Raw genomic sequence first — 24,551 nt, 5'->3', positions numbered from 1 at the left:
CTGAAGGTTTCACATCAGAACCTGAAGGTTTCACATCAGAACCTGAAGGTTTCCAACATCGGAGATAACCTGATGGTTTGTGGTGAGAAATTTCCCCCCGTGAAGAACGAGAATCCTCAGAGAGCTGCGACAACATTTATTTTTGCAGGTGAAAAGACTCAGCAGCAACATCTTCTGTCTGAAAACTCCCCCAACTGTCTGGAAAAACTCTGGAAAATACTTTTAAAAACACAAAACAAGAAAACATTAAAAAACTGTAAGCGTGGTAAAATCAAGGGCGATTAATAAACAGGTTAGAGCCCCGCCCACCTCAGCTGTCCTCTCAGGTGAACTGACCAATCAGATGGACTATCTAAACACAATAAAAAAAAAAAAAGAAGTTTGCCCCAGTTTTCTTTGTGGTCACTTCACGTTTTGTTTCATCTTTTTGTTTTTTTGTTTTATATAGTTTTTTCTACATTCAGTCCGGTTGCCACGGAGACGAGTCTGGATCCACAGAAGAAGTCCAGATGAATGTTCTTCCTCTGATGACGTCACATTAAGGCAGCGGCAGGTTCAAGGTGCGTCCGGACCGTCTCTCGCCTCACTGCAAAACACAGCCTCTCTTTGCCGTCGACTGTTTGGCTCCTGCGGGTCAAAGAGACGCTCCGATTGGTCGGTTTGTGGGCAGAAAGCCGACACATCATCAACACCTCAGGAAGTTAGAGGACACCTGCTCCTGGTTGTTTACCTGCTCGTACAGTCTGAACACGTTACAGAGAACAAGGCGGAGCTTTAAAGGCGCGGAGCTGAAACAAACTGGCTCCTCCTCCTGCTCAGGTGTTACCGTACCTGGATCGGATTCAGATCTGGAATCATCATCGTGTCGGGTCGTTCTGGACGAAGGCACCCTCTCAACGCCCGGTCTCAGCTGGACCTGCTGCAGAGTCAGCTCAGAGTCGGTCGGTGGATCTGTGGGGATCTGGACCGTCTCTGAACTCTTCTGTGATTGGCTGGAAGCGGAAGAATCGGGCTCGTCCACAGCCGGTGACCTCCGTATGACCCCGGGACGATCTGACAACGACAACAGAGTCAGGCCGAAGCGCTGATGAGAGCCAGAGACTGAAGACACCTCCACTGTCCTCACCGTGGACTAAGCCGGCCCTCTCAGGCGGTGGCCTGGTCTTCTTCAAGTTGTGACCTTTCCTGATCTCAGCCAGCAGGTTGTCGATGATGCAGCCGTCGCCCTGATTGGACACGACCTTCCTGACTGGAGGCGGAGACATCGTCAACATCCAGACGTTTTCAGAACTAAAGACTTACTCTGAGATCAGACTTTAACTTTGAAATGAGACTTTTCATCTGAAATCAGATTTTTACTATCAAATCTGACTTTTATTTCCAGTCACATGCCCCGCCCCCTTGGTCAAGTCCCGCCCCCTGCAGATTTGAAGGTGGATTCAGGGTTTGACTCACCGATCTTGTTGCTGGCGTCTCCTCTGAGTTTCTTCACCTCCTCCTGCTTCTTCCTCCTCCTCTCCTGCTCTCTGACACTTTCATTCTCCTGATGACGAAATGATACAAATATTTTTCAGGAATGAAAACACAAAATTAGATTTCCTCCCACAGTCTGAGCTTCATGAGGCCGACCTGCTGTTCGGTTTGTGTCTGAGGAGGCAGAAAGAAACCTGGAAGGAAATCACGTTTCCTGAACGTGTTCCTGTTCATTCTGTAGTTCAGTTTCCGTCCCTGATGATCGTCCTTCCCTCCACCAGCTCACTAGATTCATGTATGAACACAGATTTAATGATACGATATTTCTCATATTCAACATATAGGGGCTGCCCCCATTAGCTGCTGACTCTGCTGCCCTGTGATTGGCTGCTGATTTGCTGCCCTGTGATTGACAGCTGACTCACTGCCCTGTGATTGGCTGCTGACCTTGAGGGCTTGGAGGAACAGTCCTCTGAAGGTCTTGATGGTGCTGAAGAGCTCGTCGAGGGAGAAGCTGCTGCTGTCCTCACACAGGTAGGTGGACAGTTCCATCCTCTGGTCCTCCACCGTCGACAGCAGCCGCTGCAGCCGCTCACACGCCTGCAGGCTCTCCTGACGAGCACCACAGAAGAAGAAGAAACAGGTGAGCACACCTTCAAACGGCAGGTTGTTGCAGCACGCATGAATGGATCACCCTGCGGGGGAAGGGGGCGGAGTCTGCCGTGCGTCACCTGTAGGGCAGACAGGTACTGCTCCTTCACGTCATCAGCGGAAGATGAAACTTTCCTCTCACAGTTTTTCAGCCGTTTGATCAGACTGTTTGCTTCAGACTGAATCGAGTCCACGTTGAACCTGCAGATGAAGTCGGAGACAAACAGTCAGCGTCCTCCAGTTTCACCTTTGAGTTTGTTCTCCTGGAATTCATCTCCTGCAGGTGGAGTTTCCAGACCTGCAGAGAGCGTGTAATCAGATTACCCAGCAGCCTTTTCACAGGTCTCCAGGTCATCGGGCAAGTGCAGCAGGTCGGGTTGGTCCTCCTCCACCTCCTGACGAACACACACACACACACACACACAAACACACAAACACACACACACACACACACAGCTGAGTTACAATCCGTCATGCGGTCCCGGTGCGTCGGGTGTTTTCTGTGTTTTCTGTGTTTTCTGTGCGTACCTGCAGGATGTGGTGCAGCAGCGTGATTCTGGATTTGTTGGCTTTAGTTTCGGTCAGTTTGAGCAGAGTGCTGATCTTAAAACCTTCCGCGTTCCCCGTGTGAGTCCCCTGATACACACACACACACACACACACAACACACACACACACAAAAACAAATCAAATGACGACATCACACCAGATTGTCTTGCATTTTATTTTCCTCAAATAAAAAAAAAGACCTATTAAGAACCTGAGAAACTGAAACTCCATCAGAACTCTTAATTCATATTCAAGGAACCTGGTGAAAGATTCATCGTCTTTAAATGGCTAATCTGAACTGATATTTGATCGTTCGTCGGGCCAACTATCGATCGTGGAAAGTAAAAAAAAAACAAGATTCTCACATAGTTCAGAAAGTTTCCGACGCTCAGGATGAGTTGACAGAAGCTGGGCAGCCGCGTGCTCTCCCTGACACCTGAACACAACGCGACACGTCACAGTTTGATTACAGTCTGCTTTCCGTCCATTTGTAGCTCGAGCGCTGCTTCCACTGGGACAGTGTGTGTGTTTGCTTTGTGTGTCTGTTGTGTATTTGTTGTGTATTTATACAGACTGTGGCAGGCTCGGCTCAGCAGCTCAGCTTTGGGCGTCAGAGTGTCCAACACGCTGCTGCTCTCCTCGCACAACAACATACACTCGATCCTCAGAGAGTAACTGCAACACACACACACACACACACACACACACACACACACACACACACACAGTATGAGTGTGAGTGGGGCAGACAGGTGCGTTTCTTAACCGTTATCAGTGTTTCCTGTGAGCAGCAGGTGGCGCTGTCCTCCCACCTGGGGACGTCCAGCAGCTGCAGGTAAAACTGATCCACCGACGCCAACTTGTCCCGGTCTGCCAGGTGAGACTTCAGGTTATCTACCTGAGGATGGACAGGGGACGCAGGCAAAGGTGGGACAGGTAAATCAAAAGGTGGGACAAGAAGAGTACTGGTAGGAGAGAAGGGTAAGGAAGAAGAAGGACGAGTGTGGGACAGGTAGAGGACATGTGTAGGACATTTATAGGACATGTGTAGGAGATTTGTAGGACAGGTGTAGGACATTTATATGACATAGGACATGTAGAGGACATGTGTAGGACATTTATATGACATGTGTAGGACACTTATAGGACATGTGTAGGATATTTATATGACAGGTGTAGGACACTTATAGGACATGTGTAGGACAAGTATAGGACGTGTGGGACATGTGTAGGACATTTATATGACAGGTGTAGGACACTTATAGGACATGTGTAGGACAAGTATAGGACATGTGTGGGACATGTGTAGGACATTTATATGACAGGTGTAGGACACTTATAGGACATGTGTAGGACAAGTATAGGACATGTGTGGGACATGTGTGGGACATGTGATCTCCGCCCTGACCTCGTGTTTCTCTGGAAGCAGTTTGATAAGCTGTTTCAGGACCTCCACGTCGAACCTGGATCTGTCTCCTTTCCGGATCAGAGACACAAAGTCCTCATGGGAACTGCAAGTGAGACGGAACAGGTGAGACACATGGAACAGCTGAAGGACAGGTGAGGTAAATACATGTCAAATCGGACCACCACGGGTGAACGACGGGCGAGACAGGAGAAGAACAGATGAGGTTGGAAAAAGACAGATCTCGGACAGGTGTGATGAAAGAGTAGGACAGGTGAAGGACAGGAGGGACAAGTATTTCTCCGGTGAAGATCTGTTTCTATTGGCTGGAAGCTTCACCATTTGAACTGCTTGAGGAAGATGTTGAGGTTGAGGTTTTTCTTGGCGTCGATGAAGGAGATCTGTGGACACAAGAGACGAGACAGTGACTGGACTGGACTCAGGTGACACAGGTGAGAGATCTGATGGTTTCCAGTAAAAAAAAACCTCTTTGGACTCCGTCTTGGCTTTGGTTCTGGTTTTGGTCTCAGTTGGAGGAAGACTGAAGAGCTGCTCGATGCTGCAGTAATCTGGTTCCACCGAGTCCAAAGACGCCGACGTCCACAACGACTGGGGAGCTGCAGACGGAGAGGGACATAAGTCAACTCTGATCCACGTCCAACTGGAGTCCTGGACTTGACCCGCTGCAGCGCAGGACAGAACACGTGAGTTAAAGCCTCTGTTCGCTGACCTGTCATCGCTCTGGACGAAAGTTTCTGCCAGTTCAGCTTCTTCATCCGGAGGGTGGGACAGGGGGCGGGGCTTGTATAAGGGGCGGGGCTGTAATATGACATGCCCAGACCAGGAACTGCCTGGGCCAGAATGATGTCACCTGGAGGAGGGGGTGGAGGTACCATACCAGGTAAGGGCGGGGGAGGAGGAGTGGGTGGAGGTACCATACCAGGCAAGGGCGGGGGAGGGGGTGGAGGTACCATACCAGGTAAGGGCGGGGGAGGAGGCAGAGGTACCATACCAGGTAAGGGCGGGGGACGGGGTGGAGCTCCCATACCAGCTAAGGGTGGAGGAGGGGGTGGGGGAGGAGCACAGAGCACGGCGGAAGGAGGAGCCTGAGGAGGTGTTGCTGAAATCGCAGTTGTCAAAGGACCTTTGGTAAGTGCCTCTGATTGGCCAGGAGGACTGTCTGGTAGGCGAGTCTGTACAGCTCCGTCGACGGTTTGGATCCTGCGATGGGCTAAGAAGGACTTTTGGGGGAGGAGCCTATGCAGCAAATGGTCGACAGAATCTAATTGGGCTAAAAAACAGACAAAACACACCAGTTCAATCCAGCTTCATTCCACAGACAGTGAGGACACGTTTAACTAGTGAGGACACGTTTTAAAAGGTGAGGACACCACCAGAAACCCCTTAAAAAATGGGACATGATCTGAACAGCGCAAAGGACAGACGTGGCGACCTCGCTCCAGACTTACGGTCCTGGGCCAGCAGGGTGGCTCTCCCCGTCAGCAGCTCCAGAGCCGACCAGACCTCGGCTCTGTCCGGATCCACCAAGAACAAGGCCTGAAGGATGGACAGCAGCTGGACCGAGGACGGACTGCTGGACACCTGGAGACAGGTAAGAACAATTCTGTCATCCAATCATGAGCTCACAGCGGAGGACTACCAGCAGCACCATCGCAACACAAAAACAGGTGGAGGTGAATGTTTGGATGGTGGAGGCGGAGGCGGAGGTGGAGGCGGAGTTACCTTGGTGAAGAGCGAAGTGAAGACCTGCTGGTGACTGCTCATGTCGATGCCACCGTACAGCCTCTTCATCTCCTCCTCATCCTCCGTCAGGGAGTCCTCGAACACGTCACACTGGATGATCAGGTCCTCGTCCTCCGTTTCCCTGGAGACGGACAGATGTCACAGAACTGACGAGCGCATTGATGATTGATCGTGAAAGCTTGGTATTAAAGGCAGAACTCGGTACCTCAGCCGGGGCAGCAGATCCAGCAGCTGCAGCCCTGAAACACAGTGAGAGGACCTGATCGCGATACAGATTTTTAAATTTTTTTTTAATTTGAATTAGATACTACCGTCTCCGTGGCAACAGAGCAACATCATCAGAAAGCGACCCGTTAACGCCGTAGCAAACAAGAGGAAGTACCGAAGCAGCGAGCCCGACGAACTACCCGCTACCTCTTCGAACACGGAAAACAGACTTCTGAACCTGAAGAGTCTCGGAGGACTGAAGTCTCTCCGGCAGACGACTCGACTCATCGAATTTGTTTTCCGGATAGAAATGTTATCGCAGTGAGCCGGAGGTCTCCAGACGCAAACTTTAAATATATATATAATGTATAATTAGTGCTGTATTGATCGACCGGTCCTACCGATGAACTCTTGCCGCAGTCGGTCCCTCTTCCTCAGGTCCTCATGTCCCAGGACGAGGACGTTGACCACGCTCATCAGCGCCACCGTGTACGGGACGTTGTCGGTGCCGCGAAGCTCGTTCATGATCACACTGAAGCGATACTGCTGCTTCTTCAGGCTCTGAACACGAACACAGGAAACTCAGCAGAGTCGGTTCTCACCAACAACAACTACGTTTCTGGACTTTAAATCGAGGAAAAGACTCAGACGATGAAACGGGTGGAACTCATTTACGGAGTTTCACACAAGTCCTAAAAGTAGATAAAGAGAACCCAGTTAAACAAATAATAACAAAAAAATCTTTTGTCATTTGTACTGGGACGTTTGGAGGCATCTGATGGAAAACATTCGCTGCACACCACCTGAACTGTGGCGCCACGGCAACAGCGTTCTCCAACACGACAACACGCCCGCTCACAATGTGTTCAAGATTTTGTTCCCCAAAAATGTGATGTTCCTCTGCTGAAGTTTCAGGTCTGTTATCATCCACCACGGTGTTTACCTTCTACCTTACAGATGTATGTATTTAACTTGGACGGTAAAAAAAGAGTTCAGTTTATGTCGCTGTCCATAATGATAAGAAGGCTGATGAACTCCACTGCACCTAACGGTAGGCAGTAAAGGAGATAAAAGGAGGAAGTGGAGAAGGAAAAAAAAAAAAGCGTACATCCGAGACCTGGTACCTTGTAGCTGTCGAAGGCGTCCAGAGCCAGGTGGTGTCCCCTCGGGTCAAACACAGAGAGAGCCATCAGCAGCTCCAACACCTGCATCTTCACCATGACATTGGACGTGTCCAGAGCTGAGGGGGACACAAGGCAAGAGGGCGGGGTCAGAGAGGAGGGCGGAGTCAGAGAGGAGGGGAGCCCCGCCCACCCACAACCCACGTCTTGGCTGCTCCAGGTGCGAGTGTGACTAACGGAAAACATACATCCACTCTGACCCATGCTCGCCTCCACCCACCCTGCGTCAGGGTCCTGACGTAGCCCTCGTTGTCCAGGATGAAGTGCAGCCCCGCGGCCGAGTTCATGACGGCCCGGACGCAGGCGACGCAGGTCAGCTGCAGCAGAGCTTCGGAGATCCGAGGGGAGCCGCGACCCGACATTCGCTCCAGCGCCTCCATCAGGAGGTCCAGACCCCGCAGCTCCAGGAACTGCACCATCCAGGACTGATCGCTGGCCTCCAACCGCCGCCGCAAACCCGAGTAGTTCACCACGGTGGGAACCTGAAGGGGGAATAATGGGAGATGTGAGTTGACAGGAGGATCCTTCAGGGCGCGTCCGGTTGTTTAAAGTCGGAGCGTCCTGCGGCTCCCGCCGGGCGTACCTGCAGCAGTCGGATGCAGAGTTCGGGGTCGGCGCTCTCCAGGTTCGCCTCCAGCGCGGCGTCCGGGTCCGCGGCGGGCGTCGCGGTCAGCCGGCCTTTCAAGGCCTCCCATTTGGTTTTGGCTGCCATGGCGACCGAAATCTGAAAAAACGACAACGAAGGTTTTCATTGATCTTCAGAAGGCTGAACGACAAGTTTGTCACTTTTTCAGGAGGGAGTTTTTCTCAAATCATGACTGAAATATATTCTCATTTATATTCATAATAAATATTTCTATTTATTTCACCACGTTTCCATCACGTTACGTTTTAAACAGCAGACTGAATTTGAACAGTGAAGTGAACGTTGTTATCGGCAGATGTTCGGTGTCGAGTCATCGCAGTCCTGTGACTGGTATCAATGTGTGGTATGTATTGTGTGTTTGTGCGTGGTTTATGGTGTGTGTGTGTGTGTGTGTGTGTGTGTGTGTGTGTGGTTTGTTGTTTTCCACTTGATGAATGAGTCTTTGTGTCGAGTCCAGAGAGCTGACCGGTGACGATTTGTGCTCAGTCAGCAGCCGGGAGGAAGAGGAAACGCACGAGGAAGAGGGAGGAGTCACTTCCTGCTGACAGTGACGAAGATTCATCTGCAAGTTCGTCAGATTAAAGAAAAAAAATAAGAAAAAACAAAAATCGCTTTAATCCGACACTTTAACTCGCCGTCAGTGATAGATGCAGGACGGACAAAAAAACAGAAACACCAATCTGTACAATAAAACACATTTTGATAAGTTTGAGCCTCATGATGGTTCTTTAAGGTCTGGAAATAAAAACAGATTAGAATGTAAATACTGCACTGTGATGTGATTTTATCAGAGGAAGAGATTACATATGACTCAGTATCAGACCGTGTGTGTGTGTTATAATAATATTGATCAGAATCACTTCATCTATGTAAAACCATCTCGTAAATTCTGCACAAAATTACAACAACAGATGGAAAGAGAGAAAAAAAAAGACAAATAATCAGTAAATTCAGTACAGATTCAAAACAATCTGTCAAACAAGCAACAAATGAGAAATACAGCGAACTCACCATTTAAAGGGCAGAAATCTGAAGACTTTTGACTAATTTGTTTTTCATGTTGGTTAAAATTTGTCTGTTCTCCCACAGAAGTGTGAATCCTGACCAAGAAAAAATGGAGCAAATTCATTGAAGCTTCCAATAAAGTCCATGTTGACTTCTGGACTGATTGATTGATTGATTGATGTGAGGGGAGCAGATCTGAACTGTTCTGTTAAATAGTATTCAATGTGTGCCTGGAAGCATTGGAAAGTGTGGTTTATCTCCACCACAGGACTGGCACCGAGCCCAGTTCAACCACACCAGACTCCCTTTAAAACTCAGCGAATTTAAAGTCTCTTTGCATTTCAGCAAAATCACGTAGAAAACTGGAGATCTTTAAATACTGTTAAAATATACCGAGTGTTCTGGTGAACTCGGCGCAGTAAAGATTCATCAGAACAACTTTAATTTCTATCAAACTTTAGTTTTATATCAGCTGTTCCACGGACACTGAGGTCCGCGGCAGGTGGATTCAGTTCGTTAAAAGCAGCCAGAAAAACCTATTTTCTGCTTTAAATCAGAACATGTGACGGACTGAACACACGCCGAGTGACAGTTGAGGTCAGGACAGATTCAGATGGTGTTTCGGTCAAATTAAATTAAACTGTGTTTTACCGACGAAGGAAGAAGTTAGAAAATCCCCGTTTTTCAGACGAAGTTCGGCAGCGAGAGGAACACATCGGGACTGATGTTTCACCATCACTTCAAAGTTCACTAGAAACTTTCACCAGTTTACTAACGTGATGTTTGAACGGTTCATCGATGATCTCCGACTGACAGCGTCATCCTTCATGTCGGATTAAGAGCTAACGTGTCGGAGAGCAGCGGGCAGCGGCTCACATGGACCCTCACCGTGGTGGAGGAGGGCGGCAGGACGCTCCGCGGCTCCCCGGTGGAAACTCCCAGGAACCTGGACGAAGTCCGGATGAAGGTTTCACCGTAACGGCGGCACAGAGTCACCGGAAGCAGAGAAATCACCGCCGCGGTCCTCTAACGTCCGCCTGATGCGGGCGGGGTCAGAGGTCACCGCGGGACCAACCGACAACTCTGTGCGCGTGCGTGTGCGCGCGCTCCAGTTCCTGTTCCGTTGTGTGAGTGGAAGAAAGAGGACGTCCCGGGATTTACCGTTTTCTACAACAAACGGAGGACAGAACCATGAAATAACTCAATATGGAGGAAAAGATGGTTTAATGTCGCGTCTTTTAGCTTCAACAACCGTTTAACCAACGTTTCTGAGAACTGGAGAAACTGTTGAGATCATCACTGGAACAATAGATAGATAGATAGATAGATAGATAGATAGATAGATAGATAGATAGATAGATAGATAGATAGATAGATAGATGGATGGATGGACGGACGGACGGACGGACGGACGGACGGACAGACAGATAGATAGACATCAGTAAACCACATTTCAATTGAACGCCTGGAAAACCTTCTTGTAAACCAGTACCACCACGATTTCCCAGAGAGAGTATGAGGGACAACCTCAAATGTCAGTAGAAGACTGCAAATTCATGCAGCTGGTATCAAGTGCAGCTACACTGAAAGATAATCACTATTACTTACCTTTACCACCTCGTAATAGAGACGTCATCAGGCCCAACAACTATCATATAGCGGAACAGCGAGCACATTACCTTGTCAGGAAATTCAAGAGAGATGCTCCTTATGCAGAAGGGTACAAGGCTTTCATGAAAGATGTAATGGCCATAGACTACGCAGAGAAGGTGCCATCAAAGGACCTTCATCCAAATGATGGCAGGGTGTGATCCATACCCCACCATGGGGTGTATCACAAGCGTAAGAAGTCTAAGAGATGTCTACGAGGACCAGAATTTCTGCAAATGGAGGAATCACAGTGGCCAAAGAACCCAGGCATAAAGTTGAAAAGTTCTCTCTCTCCAGATGATCTTGAAGTGAAAAGGGATGTGATTGTGAACACAGTGAAGGTGGAGGAAAAAAGTCCCACTAGTAAACTGATTGAGTACTACTCATATTGGAACAGCCTGAAAAAAGCTGTAGCATGGATACTGAAGTTGAAAAGCTTGCTCTTGGAGATCACGCAAAGAAAAACGGTGACAAATTCTGGATTGCTGCCCAGTGATGATAAATCACTGAAGGAACGCGCTATGAACCTAAAAGTGACATTCAGTACAGATCTGACGGTGGAAGATATGGAAAATGCAGAAAGGGCTATACTTGCATTTGAACAACGGCAACACTTTACACAGGACATTACCCTCCTTGAAAGAGGAGAACATTGCCGAAAAGACAGCCCTATATTAAAGATGGATCCAATCCTTAATCAAAATATCCTGAGAGTGGGGGGAAGGATCAACAGATCAGCGATGCCAGTAAGTGTTAAAAATCCCATAATCTTACCCAAAAGATCCCACGTATCAGAAGTCATTCAAAGACACATACACACCCAAATTGGACATTCTGGAAGAAATCACATGCTCTCAAAACGAGGAAAAAAACATTGGATGTCCTCTGCAAACTCTTCAGCATGAAAGATCATCAGAAACTGTGTTTTCTGTAGACGAATGCAGTCTAAAGTAGGAGAGCAAAAGATGGCAGATCTCCCACAGGATCGTGTGATGTCAGATTTGCCGCCTTTCACTTCAGTTGGCATGGATTATTTTCGACCTTTCGAAATAAGGCGAGGTCGGACCGATGTGAAATGGTGGGGTGTAATCTTCACTTGCCTTACTAGCTGTGCAATCCATCTTGAGGTGGCTAGTAGCCTGGACACTAACTCCTGCATTAATGCAATATGCAGATTTCTATGTCGTAGAGGTACTGTAAAAACCATCAGATCTGATCAAGGTACAAATTTTATTGGTGCACAAAAGGAGCTTGAACGATCATTAAAGGAACTAAATCATGATAAAATCCAAAGGAATCTACTCCAAGAAGGAATAAAGTGGATATTTAACCCGGCATCAGGTGCTCACCATGGAGGTGCATGGGAAAGACTCATTAAGTCACTCCAAAAAATTCTGTGCTCTGTGGTAAGAGAACAAGTTCTGGATGATGAGGCCTTGCAAACAGCCTTATGTGAGGTGGAAGCAATAATGAATGATAGACCGATCACAACAATAACAAATGACTTGAATGATGTGGAACCACTGACACCGAATCATCTGCTTCTACTCAAAACTAACCCTGTCATGCCTTCTGGACTATTGAAGAAGGAGGACCTGTACTCTAGAAGAAGATGGAGGCAGGTACAATATCTGGCTGATCTTTTCTGGAGAAGATGGGTCCGAGAATACCTTCCAATCATGCAACAGCGAAACAAGTGGAACAGAGTTGAAAGGAACTTTCTACCCGGAGACCTTGTTGTTATTGCAGATGATTCAGCTCCCAGGAACTCCTGGGTTCTAGGACGGATTCTAAAGACCCTGCCTGGAAGTAAAGGACTAGTCCGCAGTGTCCTAGTTAAAACTAAAACATGTGTTGTACAGAGACCTGTCAACAAACTCTGTCTGCTCCTGGAAACAGAAGAGTAGCTGGACAGATACTTGTAACAGTAGCCTGATACGTGAACTATAAGATGAACTTCATCTGTGGACACTTTATGTTGAAAAGGAATGAAATACACGATTGCGTTTTGTTTGCTGGTGTTTCTCTTTGGCTCCAGACCTCTATGCAGGTGAGCGTCATGACGTCACGTGTTGCGGACGGAGCGCGCTCATTTTCAGTCGGTCCCAAAGAATTCTCTGATTCATGTTCGTCGAGCAGAGAACAAGAAGTTAAATCGACGAATTGAAAAACAGAAGATGGAGATTCAACCACCTCTGAGGTAAAGTGAATTCTGTGTCACGTCAAATGCAGCTATTAAAAATAATTATTATCTTAAAGCTACTTTAGTTTAACCATGAATTGACTAACGCCAGTTTAAGCTATCTATCATTTGTCCTGAGCTCATGTTAGCCGCCCTGATGTCAGACAGTCACTGCTCTGCTGCTGATGGCTTGTTATCCAGTAAGCTGCTTACTTTACTACACTAGTTTTAATACACTTATTTACTAAAAGTAGCTTTCTAGATAACATTAGCACACTCAAAACTGTTTGAATGACAGAAAACGTATTTCTACGACAGTTTATTATTCACGTAAAATGACATTATTATTATCTTAGAGATGAATTTCCTCTTTCTGGAACTCAAAGCATTCTTGGAGTGAAAGAGTCATTTATTTAACGTGTATTTCTCTGTCATAGATTGAATTTAGCATCATGTGTCTTTGATAATAAAGTTGAAGGTGTTTTGAAGTTTCTATTATCAGAGTATCATATTATGAGCTGCATAGTTTGGTGTTTCTTCTGAAAGCATTTCCTTTCCTTTCCCAGTCAGCCAGCAGGGATGTGAGGCTTCAGAGAGACTCAACAGTACTGTGGATGTTCCAGGCAGGTATGTTGAGGATCGGTGGTGTCCACCGTGTCTCCATCTGTCCTCACATCTCATCACTGTCCTGCACAGACACACGGCGTCTTTTACAAGTCAGTTGGAAAACATGAGTACGTGTAAAACAATAGTGTAAAGATGTTTTTTAAATAGTGGTTAAAATATCAAAAAATCAACTACTAAAAAGTAGACTTTTTACTTTTATTGATAACAAACCAACAGAAGCTCTTATAAACTTCTATTTTCACATATTTGGAGCTGATAAATTGTCAATAATTCTAAAAGCTGCATTTGTTTGATACAGACTTTAGTTTTCATTCATGAACAACTTCTTTCAGCTGGAAACAAACTGTAGATTCAGCAGAAACAGGTTAAGTTCAACAATTATTGTCAGCTGATAGAAATGTGAATTATTTACAGTGATATTACAGAGGGTTGGACATAGTTGGTTCAAACAACATCTTAAACACAACCTCTACAGCAAACAGACATTAAATGAGCCTTTCTTCAAATATCTAAGTACGGTCACGTTTCATTTCATCAACTGAAAGACAGAAAACATTTCAACAGGATTTATGAGGTGTAAAGGTTTGTCCCCCTCGAGTTCGGAGACATTTTCAGGCCATCTTGCAGCAGGTTTCAGATCTCCCCACAGATGTTCAGTGATGTTCAGGTCAGGGGCCCCTGAGGGCCACTCCAACAGCCTGAGCTGGTGTTTCTTCAAGCAGTTCATGGTGGTTTGTGAGGTTTTGCTCTGATCGTTGTCCTGTTGTAGAATCCAGCCTCTTTTCACTGTCCTGACTGACTGCAGGACGTCTGCATCCAGAATCTGCTGATGTTTAGCAGCCAAAGAGCTCAGTTTGACCTTCATCTGTCCACATGGAAGTGAAGGTCAAAGTTCAGAGGTGAGGACATCATTTCACTACTTCTGACACAAAACATATTCTGACATCACAATCAGTGATTCAACGGTGAACCAAAGAGAAACTTCATCCACCATCAACATTTAAAGCTGCTGCCACTTCCACAGACTCTTCCTCCTACAGAGAACACAGAGACACTGAGGAACCATCTGACCAGAACCTAAATCCAGGATACAGAGGTTCAGTGAATGTGGTGTTGAAGGTGTGGAGGTGGATCAGAGTGTCAGAGGAGATTCTGTAGAAGGACAGAGTGCCAGCAGGACAGTCCACATACACTGCTACTCTGTTGTTGGAGGAGGACGAGGAGGAGGAGGAGGATGTTACTCTGTTATTGTGACAGACAGAGTAACGACCACCATCAGAGCAGAACAGACTCCAGGACTGATCGTTCCCTCCAAACCTGCAGTCATCACTGATTCCTCTCCTTCTGATTCTTCTGTAACTCACTGCTATATCAACCATTCCTCTCCACTCGACCTCCCAGTAACAGCGACCAGTCAGACCAGTTCTACACAGCAGCTGAGGACACCTGTTAAATCTGTCTCGATGATCAGGATATGACTGATCTTCTTTCACCTTCGTCACCTTCCTGTTGTTGTCAGACAGTTTGAGTTTTCTGTTTACTGAGTTTGTGTCCAGTTCAAGTTCACAGAAATCTGATGGAGAGAAAAAGACACGACACAGCTGCAGTTTATCATCTGACACATCTGATGGCTTTTTTCTTTCTTTACTTCCTGACTTGTTGTTCGTTCATAGAAAGTTTAATGATGATACTTTTTGTCAGGCTTTGACTTTTGGGGGACGACATCCAGCTGGATCACTTGAACTAAGACAAAGTAGAATCTTTAAATACGCTTCTCTGATCAAGTTTATTATTGCATCTGCTGTTTTAGGATATCTTGACTGCTAAAGCTTGGATGGTTTTTGGTAGCTGGAATTGTTTTTCTCTTTACCCACTTCCACTTCCTACCTCACTGTCTTTTGAGTTTCATGCTGTGACAGTTTCTCATCCGGTCCAATTAAACATTGTTGTCCTCTACTGTCCTCCAGGTTCTTTGGAAGATTTCTTGGATGAATTAGACGTCCTCCTGTCAAACTTCCCAGAAAATGGTCCTCCACTTGTCCTTCTGGGTGACTTTAACATCCAGACAGAGATGTCATCTGACCTTTTACTATTCCTGTCTTCTTTTGCTGTCTCACTCAGTCCTTCCCCTCCTCCTCACAAAGGTTGGAACCACCTGGACTATATTTCACCAGAAACTGCTCCACATCTAACCTCACTGTAACTCCACTTCATGTCTCCGACCACTTCTTTATCTCTGACTCTCTCAAACTGACAACCTGACCACATCAACAGACTCTGGACCTGTCAGTCACAACATTCACTCCCTCCTCTCTCCCCCCTCTCTCTATCCTCTCTCCCTCCTCTCTATCTCCCCCTCCTCTCTCCCTCCTCTCTACCTCCTCTTTCCCTGCTCCTCCTTTCCTCCTCCTCTCCCCCTCCTCTCTCCCTCTCTCCCTCCTCTCCCCCTCCTCTCTCCCTCCTCTCTCCCTCCTCTGTTTTATCTGCCCTCCCTTCAAATGACTCTTTCTCCCTCATGCATCCTAACTCAGCCACAGACACTCTCCTTTCTACTCTGTCTTCCTCTCTTGATTGTCTCTGTCCTCCTCCATGTCCTCCAGTCCTTCCCAGCTCCGTGGTTGTCTGAGAGCCGCTATGAGAGCAGCAGAAAGGAAATGTAGAAAATCTAACCACCCTGATGACCTGCTCACTTATCAATCTCTCCTCTGCTCTTCCTCTGCCTCTATTTCTGCAGCCAAAAGCTCTTTCTACCAAACCAGGATTCAATCCTCATTTTCCAATCCCAAAAAGCTCTTCTCCATGCTGATGACACCCAACTAATCCTCTCTTTTCCCCGATCTGAAACATCTGACTGACATCTCTCAGTGGATGTCCACACACCGCCTGAAAATCAACCTCGACAAGACTGAACTGCTCTTCCTACCAGGGAAAGACTCTCCCACCCTCGACCTGACTACTACCTTCAACAACTCTGTGTTGGTCCCAATCCTGACTGCTAAGAACCTCAGTGACACTCGACAGTCAACTCTCCCTTACAGCCAACATCACTGCAACAGCTGTCCTGGCTCCTAAATGGTGGAATGAGCTCCCCAACGACATCAGGACAGCAGAAACTCTTCAGACTTCTTGAATAGGAGAACTTTAGTAGCGCTTAAATTTACATTTACTTTTCGCACTTTGTAGGTCGATTTTCTTGAAGAAATTGTAGTTTCTTGATTCTTGTTGTTCTGGGTTTTGTACCCTCATGGTTGAAAAGTGTAAGCTAAATGAAATGTAATGCAATGTGTATCAATCAAACTTACACTTCCTCAGACCAGGTTTTAACCACTGCTCTCCACCATGGTCCACCCTGGAGGAAGAAACAGTCACAATGATTTTCTATCCAACAGGAGTCCTAACTGCTGTTTAACATGAAGCAGAGTTCCTCAGTTTGTCAGTGAGACACAGAAACAGGCTGAAACTCATCAGTGTCAACTGTCTCTGATGGTTTCACTGCTGTCTGTGAGGAAAACACCTGAAGAAGAAGAAGATATTTAGAAATAATCAGAGAGCTCATTCTCCACTGATCTGCTCCGTTTTTATTGATGTCCTCCCACATGTGAAATATTGGTCTCTGCATGTCGTCCCATAAAATGAACAGTTTGACTACCATTCACATGAACAGCTCAACTGTTTTCAGACTGTTCACAGATCAGTCCAACCACCACGTTCAGTTGGTTTGTGGAATTTACATGTTCAGAATCGAGGGTGTAATGATGGAGGGAGTCAGCTGTAGAGACTGAAGCTCTGGGAGGAAAAGTTGTAACTCTGGACTGAAAAATTAAACTGACTTGATTTTAGAACTTCATATAAAAACGACTGTATTTCAGAGTGAAGAATGAGGCCGAACTTTGAGTCCTGAACTTCTAAAATTTTAGCTGATGATGGAGAAAAATAAAAAGTCAGAGGATCAGTGAGTTCATTAAGTTTTATTCTCTCTGCACTGTGGATATCTGTTGCATGTTTTTATCGTAATCCATCAATCAATAGTTGATGGCAAAAATTAAAAGTGTAAAACTACTGGGTTCATCATCTGGGGATCATAAATGTCTGAACTGAAGTTCATATCATGTTTATTAGTTGTTGAGATGAATCAGTTTGTACCAAAGTGGTGATTGACTGATGAACACTGTCGTCCCTACAGCCAGGCTGATAACATTGTTCAAGATGAGAAGGATTTGACACCAACTTCACAATGTTTCTAATGAACAGCTGTTTCCATTTGATAAAAGACTTCTGAGGATCCACATGTTTCCTAACTCAGACCTCCTCACTCCTCTGAACAGAAACAAGAGAAACAAGTCATCCTTCATGATGATGGACCTGAGCAACAACACATGAAGTCAAATCAATGAGACAAGCCTGCACTGTGTGAGCTCTGGTTGTCTGTCCATACCTGAGAGTGTCCAGTCTCCAGTGAGGAGCCTCCAGACCAGCAGACAGCAGCTTCATTCCTGAGTCTCCTGGATGATTGTAGCTCAGGTCCAGCTCTCTCAGATGGGAGGGGTTGGAGCTCAGAGCTGAGGCCAGAGAAGCACAGCCTTCCTCTGAGATCAGACAACCTGACAAACTGGAGTCGGAAAAATATCATCAAGTCCAGAAACAAGAAGGAAAATCCTACAGATGTTGACCATTTACATCAACATGAACTTAAATAATTTAACTGATCAACAACCAGATGTTTCCCTACCTGAGAGTCTCCAGTTTAGAGTGAGGACTCTCCAGACCAGCAGACAGCAGCTTTACTCCTGAATCCTGCAGCTCGTTGTTACTCAGGTCCAGCTCTCTCAGACTGGAGGACTGGGAGCTGAGAACTGAGGACAGAGCTTCACAGCTTCTCTCTGACAGGTTACATCCAGTCAGCCTAGAGAAGAATTAACAATGAACAAAAACTGTTTTATTTGTCATTTACCAAATGAAACATGTTTGAAATGGTTCATAAATCCTCGTACAAAGCTTTGTTGGAGGCTTTGACCACTGGCAGCAGCCTCAGAAGACCCTCCTCTGAAGCAGAGTATTTCTTCAGGTCAAACACGTCCAGATGTTCTTCTGATGACAGTAAGATGAAGACCAGAGCTGACCACTGAGCAGGAGACAGTTTATCTGTGGAGAGACGTCCTGATCTCAGGGACTGTTGGATCTCCTCCACTAGAGAACCATCATTCAGTTCATTCAGACAGTGGAACAGATTGATGCTTCTCTCTGCAGAAAGATTGTCACTGATCTTCTTCTTGATGTACTGGACTGTTTCATGATTGGTCTGTGAGCTACTTCCTGTCTGTGTCAGCAGGCCTCGTAGGAGAGTCTGATTGGTCTGCAGTGAAAGACCCAGAAGGAAGCGGAGGAACAAGTCCAGGTGTCCATTTGGACTCTTTAAGGCCTCGTCCACAGCAGTCTGGTGGAAAAGTGTTGGATCAGGTTTCTCTTCTCTTTGTTCCATCAGCAGGTTGACAGCAGAGTTGATAAAGGTCAGATGGACGTGAAGAGCAGCCAGAAACTCCTGAACGCTCAGATGGATGAAGCAGAACACCTTGTCCTGGTACAGCCCGCTCTCCTCTTTAAAGATCTGGGTGAACACTCCTGAGTACACTGAGGCTGCTCTGATATCGATGCCACACTCTGTCAGGTCGGATTCATAGAAGATCAGGTTTCCTTTCTGCAGCTGATCAAAAGCCAGTTTTCCCAGAGACTCCATCATCTTCCTGCTCTTTTCATTCCAGTGTGGATCTGTCTCAGCTCCTCCATCATACTTGACCTGCTTCAGTTTGGCCTGAACCACCAGGAAGTAGATGAACATCTCCGTCAGGGTCTTGGGCAGCTCTCCTCTGTCTCTGCTTTTCAACACGTCCTCCAGAACTGTAGCAGTGATCCAGCAGAAGACCGGGATGTGGCACATGATGTGGAGGCTTCTGGATGTCTTGATGTGGGAGATGATGCTTCTGGCCTGCTCCTCATCTCTGAACCTCCTCCTGAAGTACTCGTCCTTCTGCGGGTCAGTGAACCCTCTGACCTCTGTCACCATGCCGACACACTCGGCAGGGATCTGATTGGCCGCTGCAGGTCGTGTGGTTATCCAGAGGCGAGCGGAGGGAAGCAGTTTCCCCCTGATGAGGTTGGTCAGCAGCACATCCACTGAGGTGGACTCTGTAACATCAGTCAGGATCTCATTGTTGTGGAAGTCCAGAGGAAGTCGACACTCATCCAGACCGTCAAAGATGAACATAACCTGGAAGTGTTCAAAGCTGCAGATTCCTGCTGCTTTGGTTTCAGTGAAGAAGAGATGAACCAGTTCCACCAAACTGAACTTTCTCTCTTTCAGCACATTCAGCTCTCTGAAAGTGAACGGAAACATGAACTGGATGTTCTGGTTGGTTTTGTCTTCAGCCCAGTCCAGAGTGAACTTCTGTGTTAACACTGTCTTCCCGATGCCAGCCACTCCCTTTGTCAGCACTGTTCTGATTGGTTGATGTCTTCCAGGTGAGCCTTTAAAGATGTCTTCTTGTCTGATGGTTGTTTCTGGTCTGTCTGGTTTCCTGGATGTTGTTTCAATCTGTCTGACCTCATGTTGATCATTGACCTCTGCAGTCCCTCCCTCTGTGATGTACAGCTCTGTGTACATCTCATTCAGAAGGGTTCGGTTTCCTGCTTTAGAAATCCCCTCAAACACACTCTGGAACTTCTTCCTCAGGTTTGATTGAAGATGTTGTTGACAATCTGAAACAACAGTTCCTAAATAAACAAACAAACAAAAACAAAAAACAAGTGAATGTCTCAGTAAACCTGAAGATAAACTTTTTAACAATTTAAATATTGTGTCTCCATGAAACAATTCTTCACTTCAGTTGTGGACAAACAGTTTCTGACTGTTTTCAGTCAAGAAGAATTCACAGATGTGATGAAGATATTTGCATCATATTAACAGCAGAGTTTGGAAATCTAAGTTTCTCCCATGTTTCCTCTTTCCATCATGTTCCAGCTGTTAAAATCCTCTTACTGCTCTGCAGACGGTCAGCCAGCTCCTCCTGCTTCAGTCTCCTCAGGAAGTGTAGTGTGATCTTCTGAAATGACTCTCTGCTCTTCCTCTGCTCTTCATCCTCACCCTCCAACACCTCCTCATCCTCACTCTGACTCTCTAAGCATTCTGGGTAATCTGGACTCAGAATTTTCTGCATCTTCTTCAGTTCGTTCTTTACAAAACTGATCATGTTCTCCTCCAGCAGCTGAAACAGACAAATATATCAACTTTAAAACACAGAACGTATCAGATCATTTTAAATATGGACTGAAATCCTGCTGGTCTACAGAGTGCAGCAGGGAGAATGTGAGTTTTGGTAATTCACTTTTTAGTTTGTTTGTTTACACACCAGAAATATGGAGTCCAGGTTTGTTTCAGGAACGTCTGAGTCCTGCTGATCAACCCTGTAAAGTCAACATCAAAACAGATGATGTTTGGTCAGAATTAATCCAGAAACATAAAGTAAAGAGACTTCATGTTTTTAGTTACCAAGACAACCAACACCTGACAGAAGCTGAACAGGAAGACCAAACATCAATTTTAAATCACTAATCCAGTCAGACGCCAGTATTTCTCATTCTTACCTTTGATCTTCAGACTTTTATCAACCTTTGGATTCAGTGGGTTTAAACCCTGCAGGTGATGTGCAGGAGATTCTCTGTTGCTGCTTTATGATTAAAAAAAACTCACTCAAAGCTCGGTCTGTCAATAATGGTGATGTCTGGAGTTCAGTTATTGGAACGTCATCAACTCGGATAAGTCCTGAGATGCAAAAAGCTTTGAACATTCGTGGCTGTCTTGGCTGACACCTCTCTTCAATGTTGCATGGAGGTTGGGTTCAGCACCACTGGACCAGCAGACTGAGTTCAGACATTATGACATCAGGAGTGTTTGATACTAAATGACAAACATTTCACGTTATTACCTTTGTTCAACAGACTGGTGTCCATCTGTGAAGTGAATAAGTCCTCCCATAGACCGGTCACTCTTCATGGACACACAGCTGGGTTCAGGAGAATCTGGTTCCTGCTGAAGGATCCTGATGGAAACAGAGATGTGTAGCTTTCAGTTTTAACCCTGGAGATTGTGTGTTTTGTTGGACGCTAACAGAAACATGAATACATCCAGTGTGTTTCCATGAACCTGCAGTTCCAACAAACTGGCATTGCTGAACTAAAGAGACTAAAGAATCTGAGTCTGACGTCCTTTGATCCTCTGAGCTGATGTGATGGTGATGACATCAGGAGGGTTTGGAACCAAATACAAAATATTTCACGTTATTACCTTTGTTTAACAGACTGGCGTCCATCTTTGAAGTTAATAAGTCCTCCCATGGACCGATCACTCTTCATGGACACACAGGTGGGTTCAGGAGAATCTGGTTCCTGCTGAAGGATCCTGATGGAAACGGAGATGTGTAGCTTTCAGTTTTAACCATTCAGATTGTGTTTTGTTGGGCGCTGATGGGGAAAAATAATTTGTCCCTTCCTCTTGTTTGCATTGTGGCTCCAGAAAGTCTCTTGTCAAGCAGACACCGAAAAGTTTCCTTTGTTTTCTGTCTTATTTTCAAGTGATTCTTTCCACATCTTATTGACGACTCCCCGGTGTCCTTATCTTGTGACCTACAACCAACTCTGTATTACCATACGAAAGCAGATACAAAGGGAATGGGGTGACTGTCAACTGTTTGTCAACTGTATAAAAGCTGCCATCGGAAGAAGGAGAAAAGAGAAGAGGAGGACTGCGTAGCAGGACTGGGAGAGCCCGCCTGGGGCGAGCCCTGAGGAGAAACGAGGACTGCGGAGGAGAGGACTGCCCGGGGAAACCAAGCTGGGTCGAGCCTGGCTAAGGAGAGGACTGTTGGAGAGGACTGCTGGAAAGCCATGCTGGAGCCCTACTGGGGGGAGCACTGCTGGACACCTCTCTTTGAGGGTGCATGTAGTTTCTCCTTCTTGCAAGAATAAATTGTCCGATGTGTTTGATTTTGAACCAAGCCTCTTGAGTAATTTTTCTAACAGACGCTAAAAAAAACATGAATACATCGAGTGTGTTTCCAGGAACCTGCAGTTCCAACAAACTGGCATTGCTGAACTAAAGAGACTAAAGCAATTAATTCTGACGTCCTTTGATCCTCTGAGCGGATGTGATGGTGATGACATCAGGAGGGTTTGGAACCAAATACAAAATATTTCACGTTATTACCTTTGTTTAACAGACTGGTGTCCATCTTTGAAGTGAATAAGTCCTCCCATAGACCGGTCACTCTTCATGGACACACAGCTGGGAACAGGTCCAGGTCCAGGTCCATGTCCAGGTCCAGGTCCAAGTCCATGTCCAGGTCCAGGTCCAGCAGGTCTGAGCTGCTGCTTTTTTCTTCAACAGAACACACAGAGCTCTGAATGAGAATAATGATGGTGCAGTGATGTGAGTGCTGAGCTGTGACGTGGAGAAGAGTCGTGGACAGTTAGAGACGGTCGTCTCACCTCTGAGCTTCGGTCCGGCTCTCATGTCCCCCACTCAGAGTGGTCTTCGAGGGACGCACTCCGTCCTCTCTGTCCTCCCACTGATCCATATCAGAGCCCACAACTTCACACAAACACAACAACCTGCTCAGTACGTACAACAACATTCACACAACAACAGTGTCACTCTGGATTCCACCACCAGAGGGCGCCAAAGTAAATACAGTTCAGATCCTGTTCAGATTTCCACTGAGGATGGATGTTAGGAAACAACATGAACTCTCTTCATTTCTGTCCAGGTGTGTTTTTCTGATCTACCTGGTAAAAGTTATATTTCACTTGTTTAAATGAGGTGATGTGATGAATTCAGGCAGAAGTGAATGAAATCCTCACCAGATGAATTCAGATCCCGTCACAGAGTCGTTCTACCTTCACCTGCAGAGGAAACACGGAGAGAAGCTGCTGATTCTGCTTCATCATCAGTCTGATGTCTTTGTCATCCTCTCAGAACCTCACTGTCAAAGTCTGGAACTTCAAATCCGATCACAGGAAAATAAAATACGTCAGTGTAAAATCTGTTTCAGTGTTTATCAGTCCAAAGATAAACGCCAATATTTCTTTCTGCTCCATGAAAGAAGGAAAGAACAGAGAGTCTGTAAAAGTATTAAACCTAAACAGGCTGTAACTTTTCTATAAAAGTTCATATTTTCTTTGACTTGTAAAATCTGCTCCATTTGGAGGAGCTGAGGCTGTTTTTCAGCGACGCCTCCATCTGTGTTGAAGCTCAACAAAGAGCTGAGAGAGTCTGAACAGATCCATGAAAACATTCAACACAGCTGTAGTTTCTAAGAGTCGCTGATGTTGAAATATGACCTCAGTGAAAAACATCTTTTTAAACTGTTTCTGTAGTCGTGTCGTATTTGATGTCTTTGCTGTTTAATCATTGATGGATGATAACGATGTTATCACAGAAGGTTTTATCATTTTATAGCTGCAATAAAAGAACTTTGAACGTTTCTGTTTTTTTATGAATACCACATCATCTACAGCAAAACATTCATCAGTGAGACAGTGAGAATGTGAAAAATGTTTCTGAACACATGATGCAGACATGATGTGAAAAACATGCTCCGTTATTCCAGAAAGAGAATTGAACGTGTTTCTGTTTCCTCCTCACTGTGAACATTTTCAAAGATCTCTGACTGACTGGCACATATTTGATGACTTTATTACCTGTTAATAACCAACTACTTCACCTGTGAACAAAATCAATCTGCTGGAGGAACCGGACAGTGAACGCTCCTCTCAACAAAGAAACAACTGCAAAGCAGCGTGACCTGCTGCAAGTGTATCAAATCCAGATTCATCGGCCACATTCAAAGTCTCTGCTTGTCTGCTTCAGTGACGTCTGTAAAGACTTGTGATCGCTTAGTTTGTTGTTTTGTTTCTTTGGTTACTGTGTACATTGTGTACTTTGAAAAGGAGTGTGTGTATTTTTTATCACAGCCGTATGGGCGGTTTTGATTGACAGTTTTAATGATCATAATCCAACCAAAGATCCCCAAAACTCTCCCTGACATCTGAAACATTGATCAACCATTTATCAATAACTGATCGGGTCTTTATGAATGTAGAATGTAAATTAGATTTGTAGTTTGAAATCTGGTCCGGGGACTGATGATGAGGGGACACTTG

At 45.9% G+C, this 24,551-nt stretch overlaps 2 protein-coding genes across 5 annotated transcripts; both read right to left on the bottom strand.

Moving 5' to 3' along the window:
• Positions 1-119: 119 nt before the first annotated feature.
• LOC138212304 (inverted formin-2-like) lies at positions 120-9,933 on the bottom strand. 4 transcript variants are annotated; one of them, XM_069172612.1, is made up of 24 exons: positions 8,888-9,933; positions 8,343-8,438; positions 7,814-7,954; positions 7,451-7,712; positions 7,174-7,289; positions 6,451-6,610; positions 6,048-6,081; positions 5,822-5,963; positions 5,548-5,680; positions 4,809-5,369; positions 4,565-4,695; positions 4,418-4,479; positions 4,082-4,184; positions 3,486-3,571; positions 3,248-3,348; positions 3,039-3,109; positions 2,653-2,760; positions 2,449-2,519; positions 2,205-2,325; positions 1,921-2,085; positions 1,456-1,543; positions 1,127-1,249; positions 832-1,053; positions 120-627 (listed from the first exon to the last, which is right to left on the bottom strand). In XM_069172612.1, the coding sequence occupies exons 1-24, from the start codon at positions 8,888-8,890 to the stop codon at positions 584-586; spliced, it is 3,144 nt and encodes a 1,047-aa protein (XP_069028713.1). In that variant the 5' UTR covers positions 8,891-9,933; the 3' UTR covers positions 120-583. The 4 variants fall into 4 exon arrangements, with proteins under 4 accessions (XP_069028713.1, XP_069028714.1, XP_069028715.1 ...); XM_069172613.1 differs by having other exon boundaries at positions 9,770-9,933; XM_069172614.1 differs by lacking the exon at positions 8,343-8,438 and having other exon boundaries at positions 9,770-9,933.
• Positions 9,934-14,374: 4,441 nt separating this feature from the next.
• Positions 14,375-22,966, bottom strand: LOC138212306 (protein NLRC3-like). The gene is made up of 9 exons (XM_069172618.1): positions 22,878-22,966; positions 21,679-21,792; positions 20,744-20,798; positions 20,374-20,599; positions 18,332-20,108; positions 18,070-18,243; positions 17,776-17,949; positions 16,643-16,689; positions 14,375-14,913 (listed from the first exon to the last, which is right to left on the bottom strand). The coding sequence occupies exons 1-9, from the start codon at positions 22,964-22,966 to the stop codon at positions 14,375-14,377; spliced, it is 3,195 nt and encodes a 1,064-aa protein (XP_069028719.1).
• Positions 22,967-24,551: the final 1,585 nt, after the last annotated feature.

This window comes from Embiotoca jacksoni, unplaced genomic scaffold (genome assembly GCF_022577435.1).
Source record: "Embiotoca jacksoni isolate LCO1_2020_lvr unplaced genomic scaffold, fEmbJac1.0.p SCAF_54, whole genome shotgun sequence".
Taxonomy (NCBI): Eukaryota; Metazoa; Chordata; class Actinopteri; family Embiotocidae; genus Embiotoca; species Embiotoca jacksoni.
The sequence above is the reverse complement of the archived record's forward strand: the minus strand, read 5'-3'. Positions and strand labels throughout refer to the sequence as shown.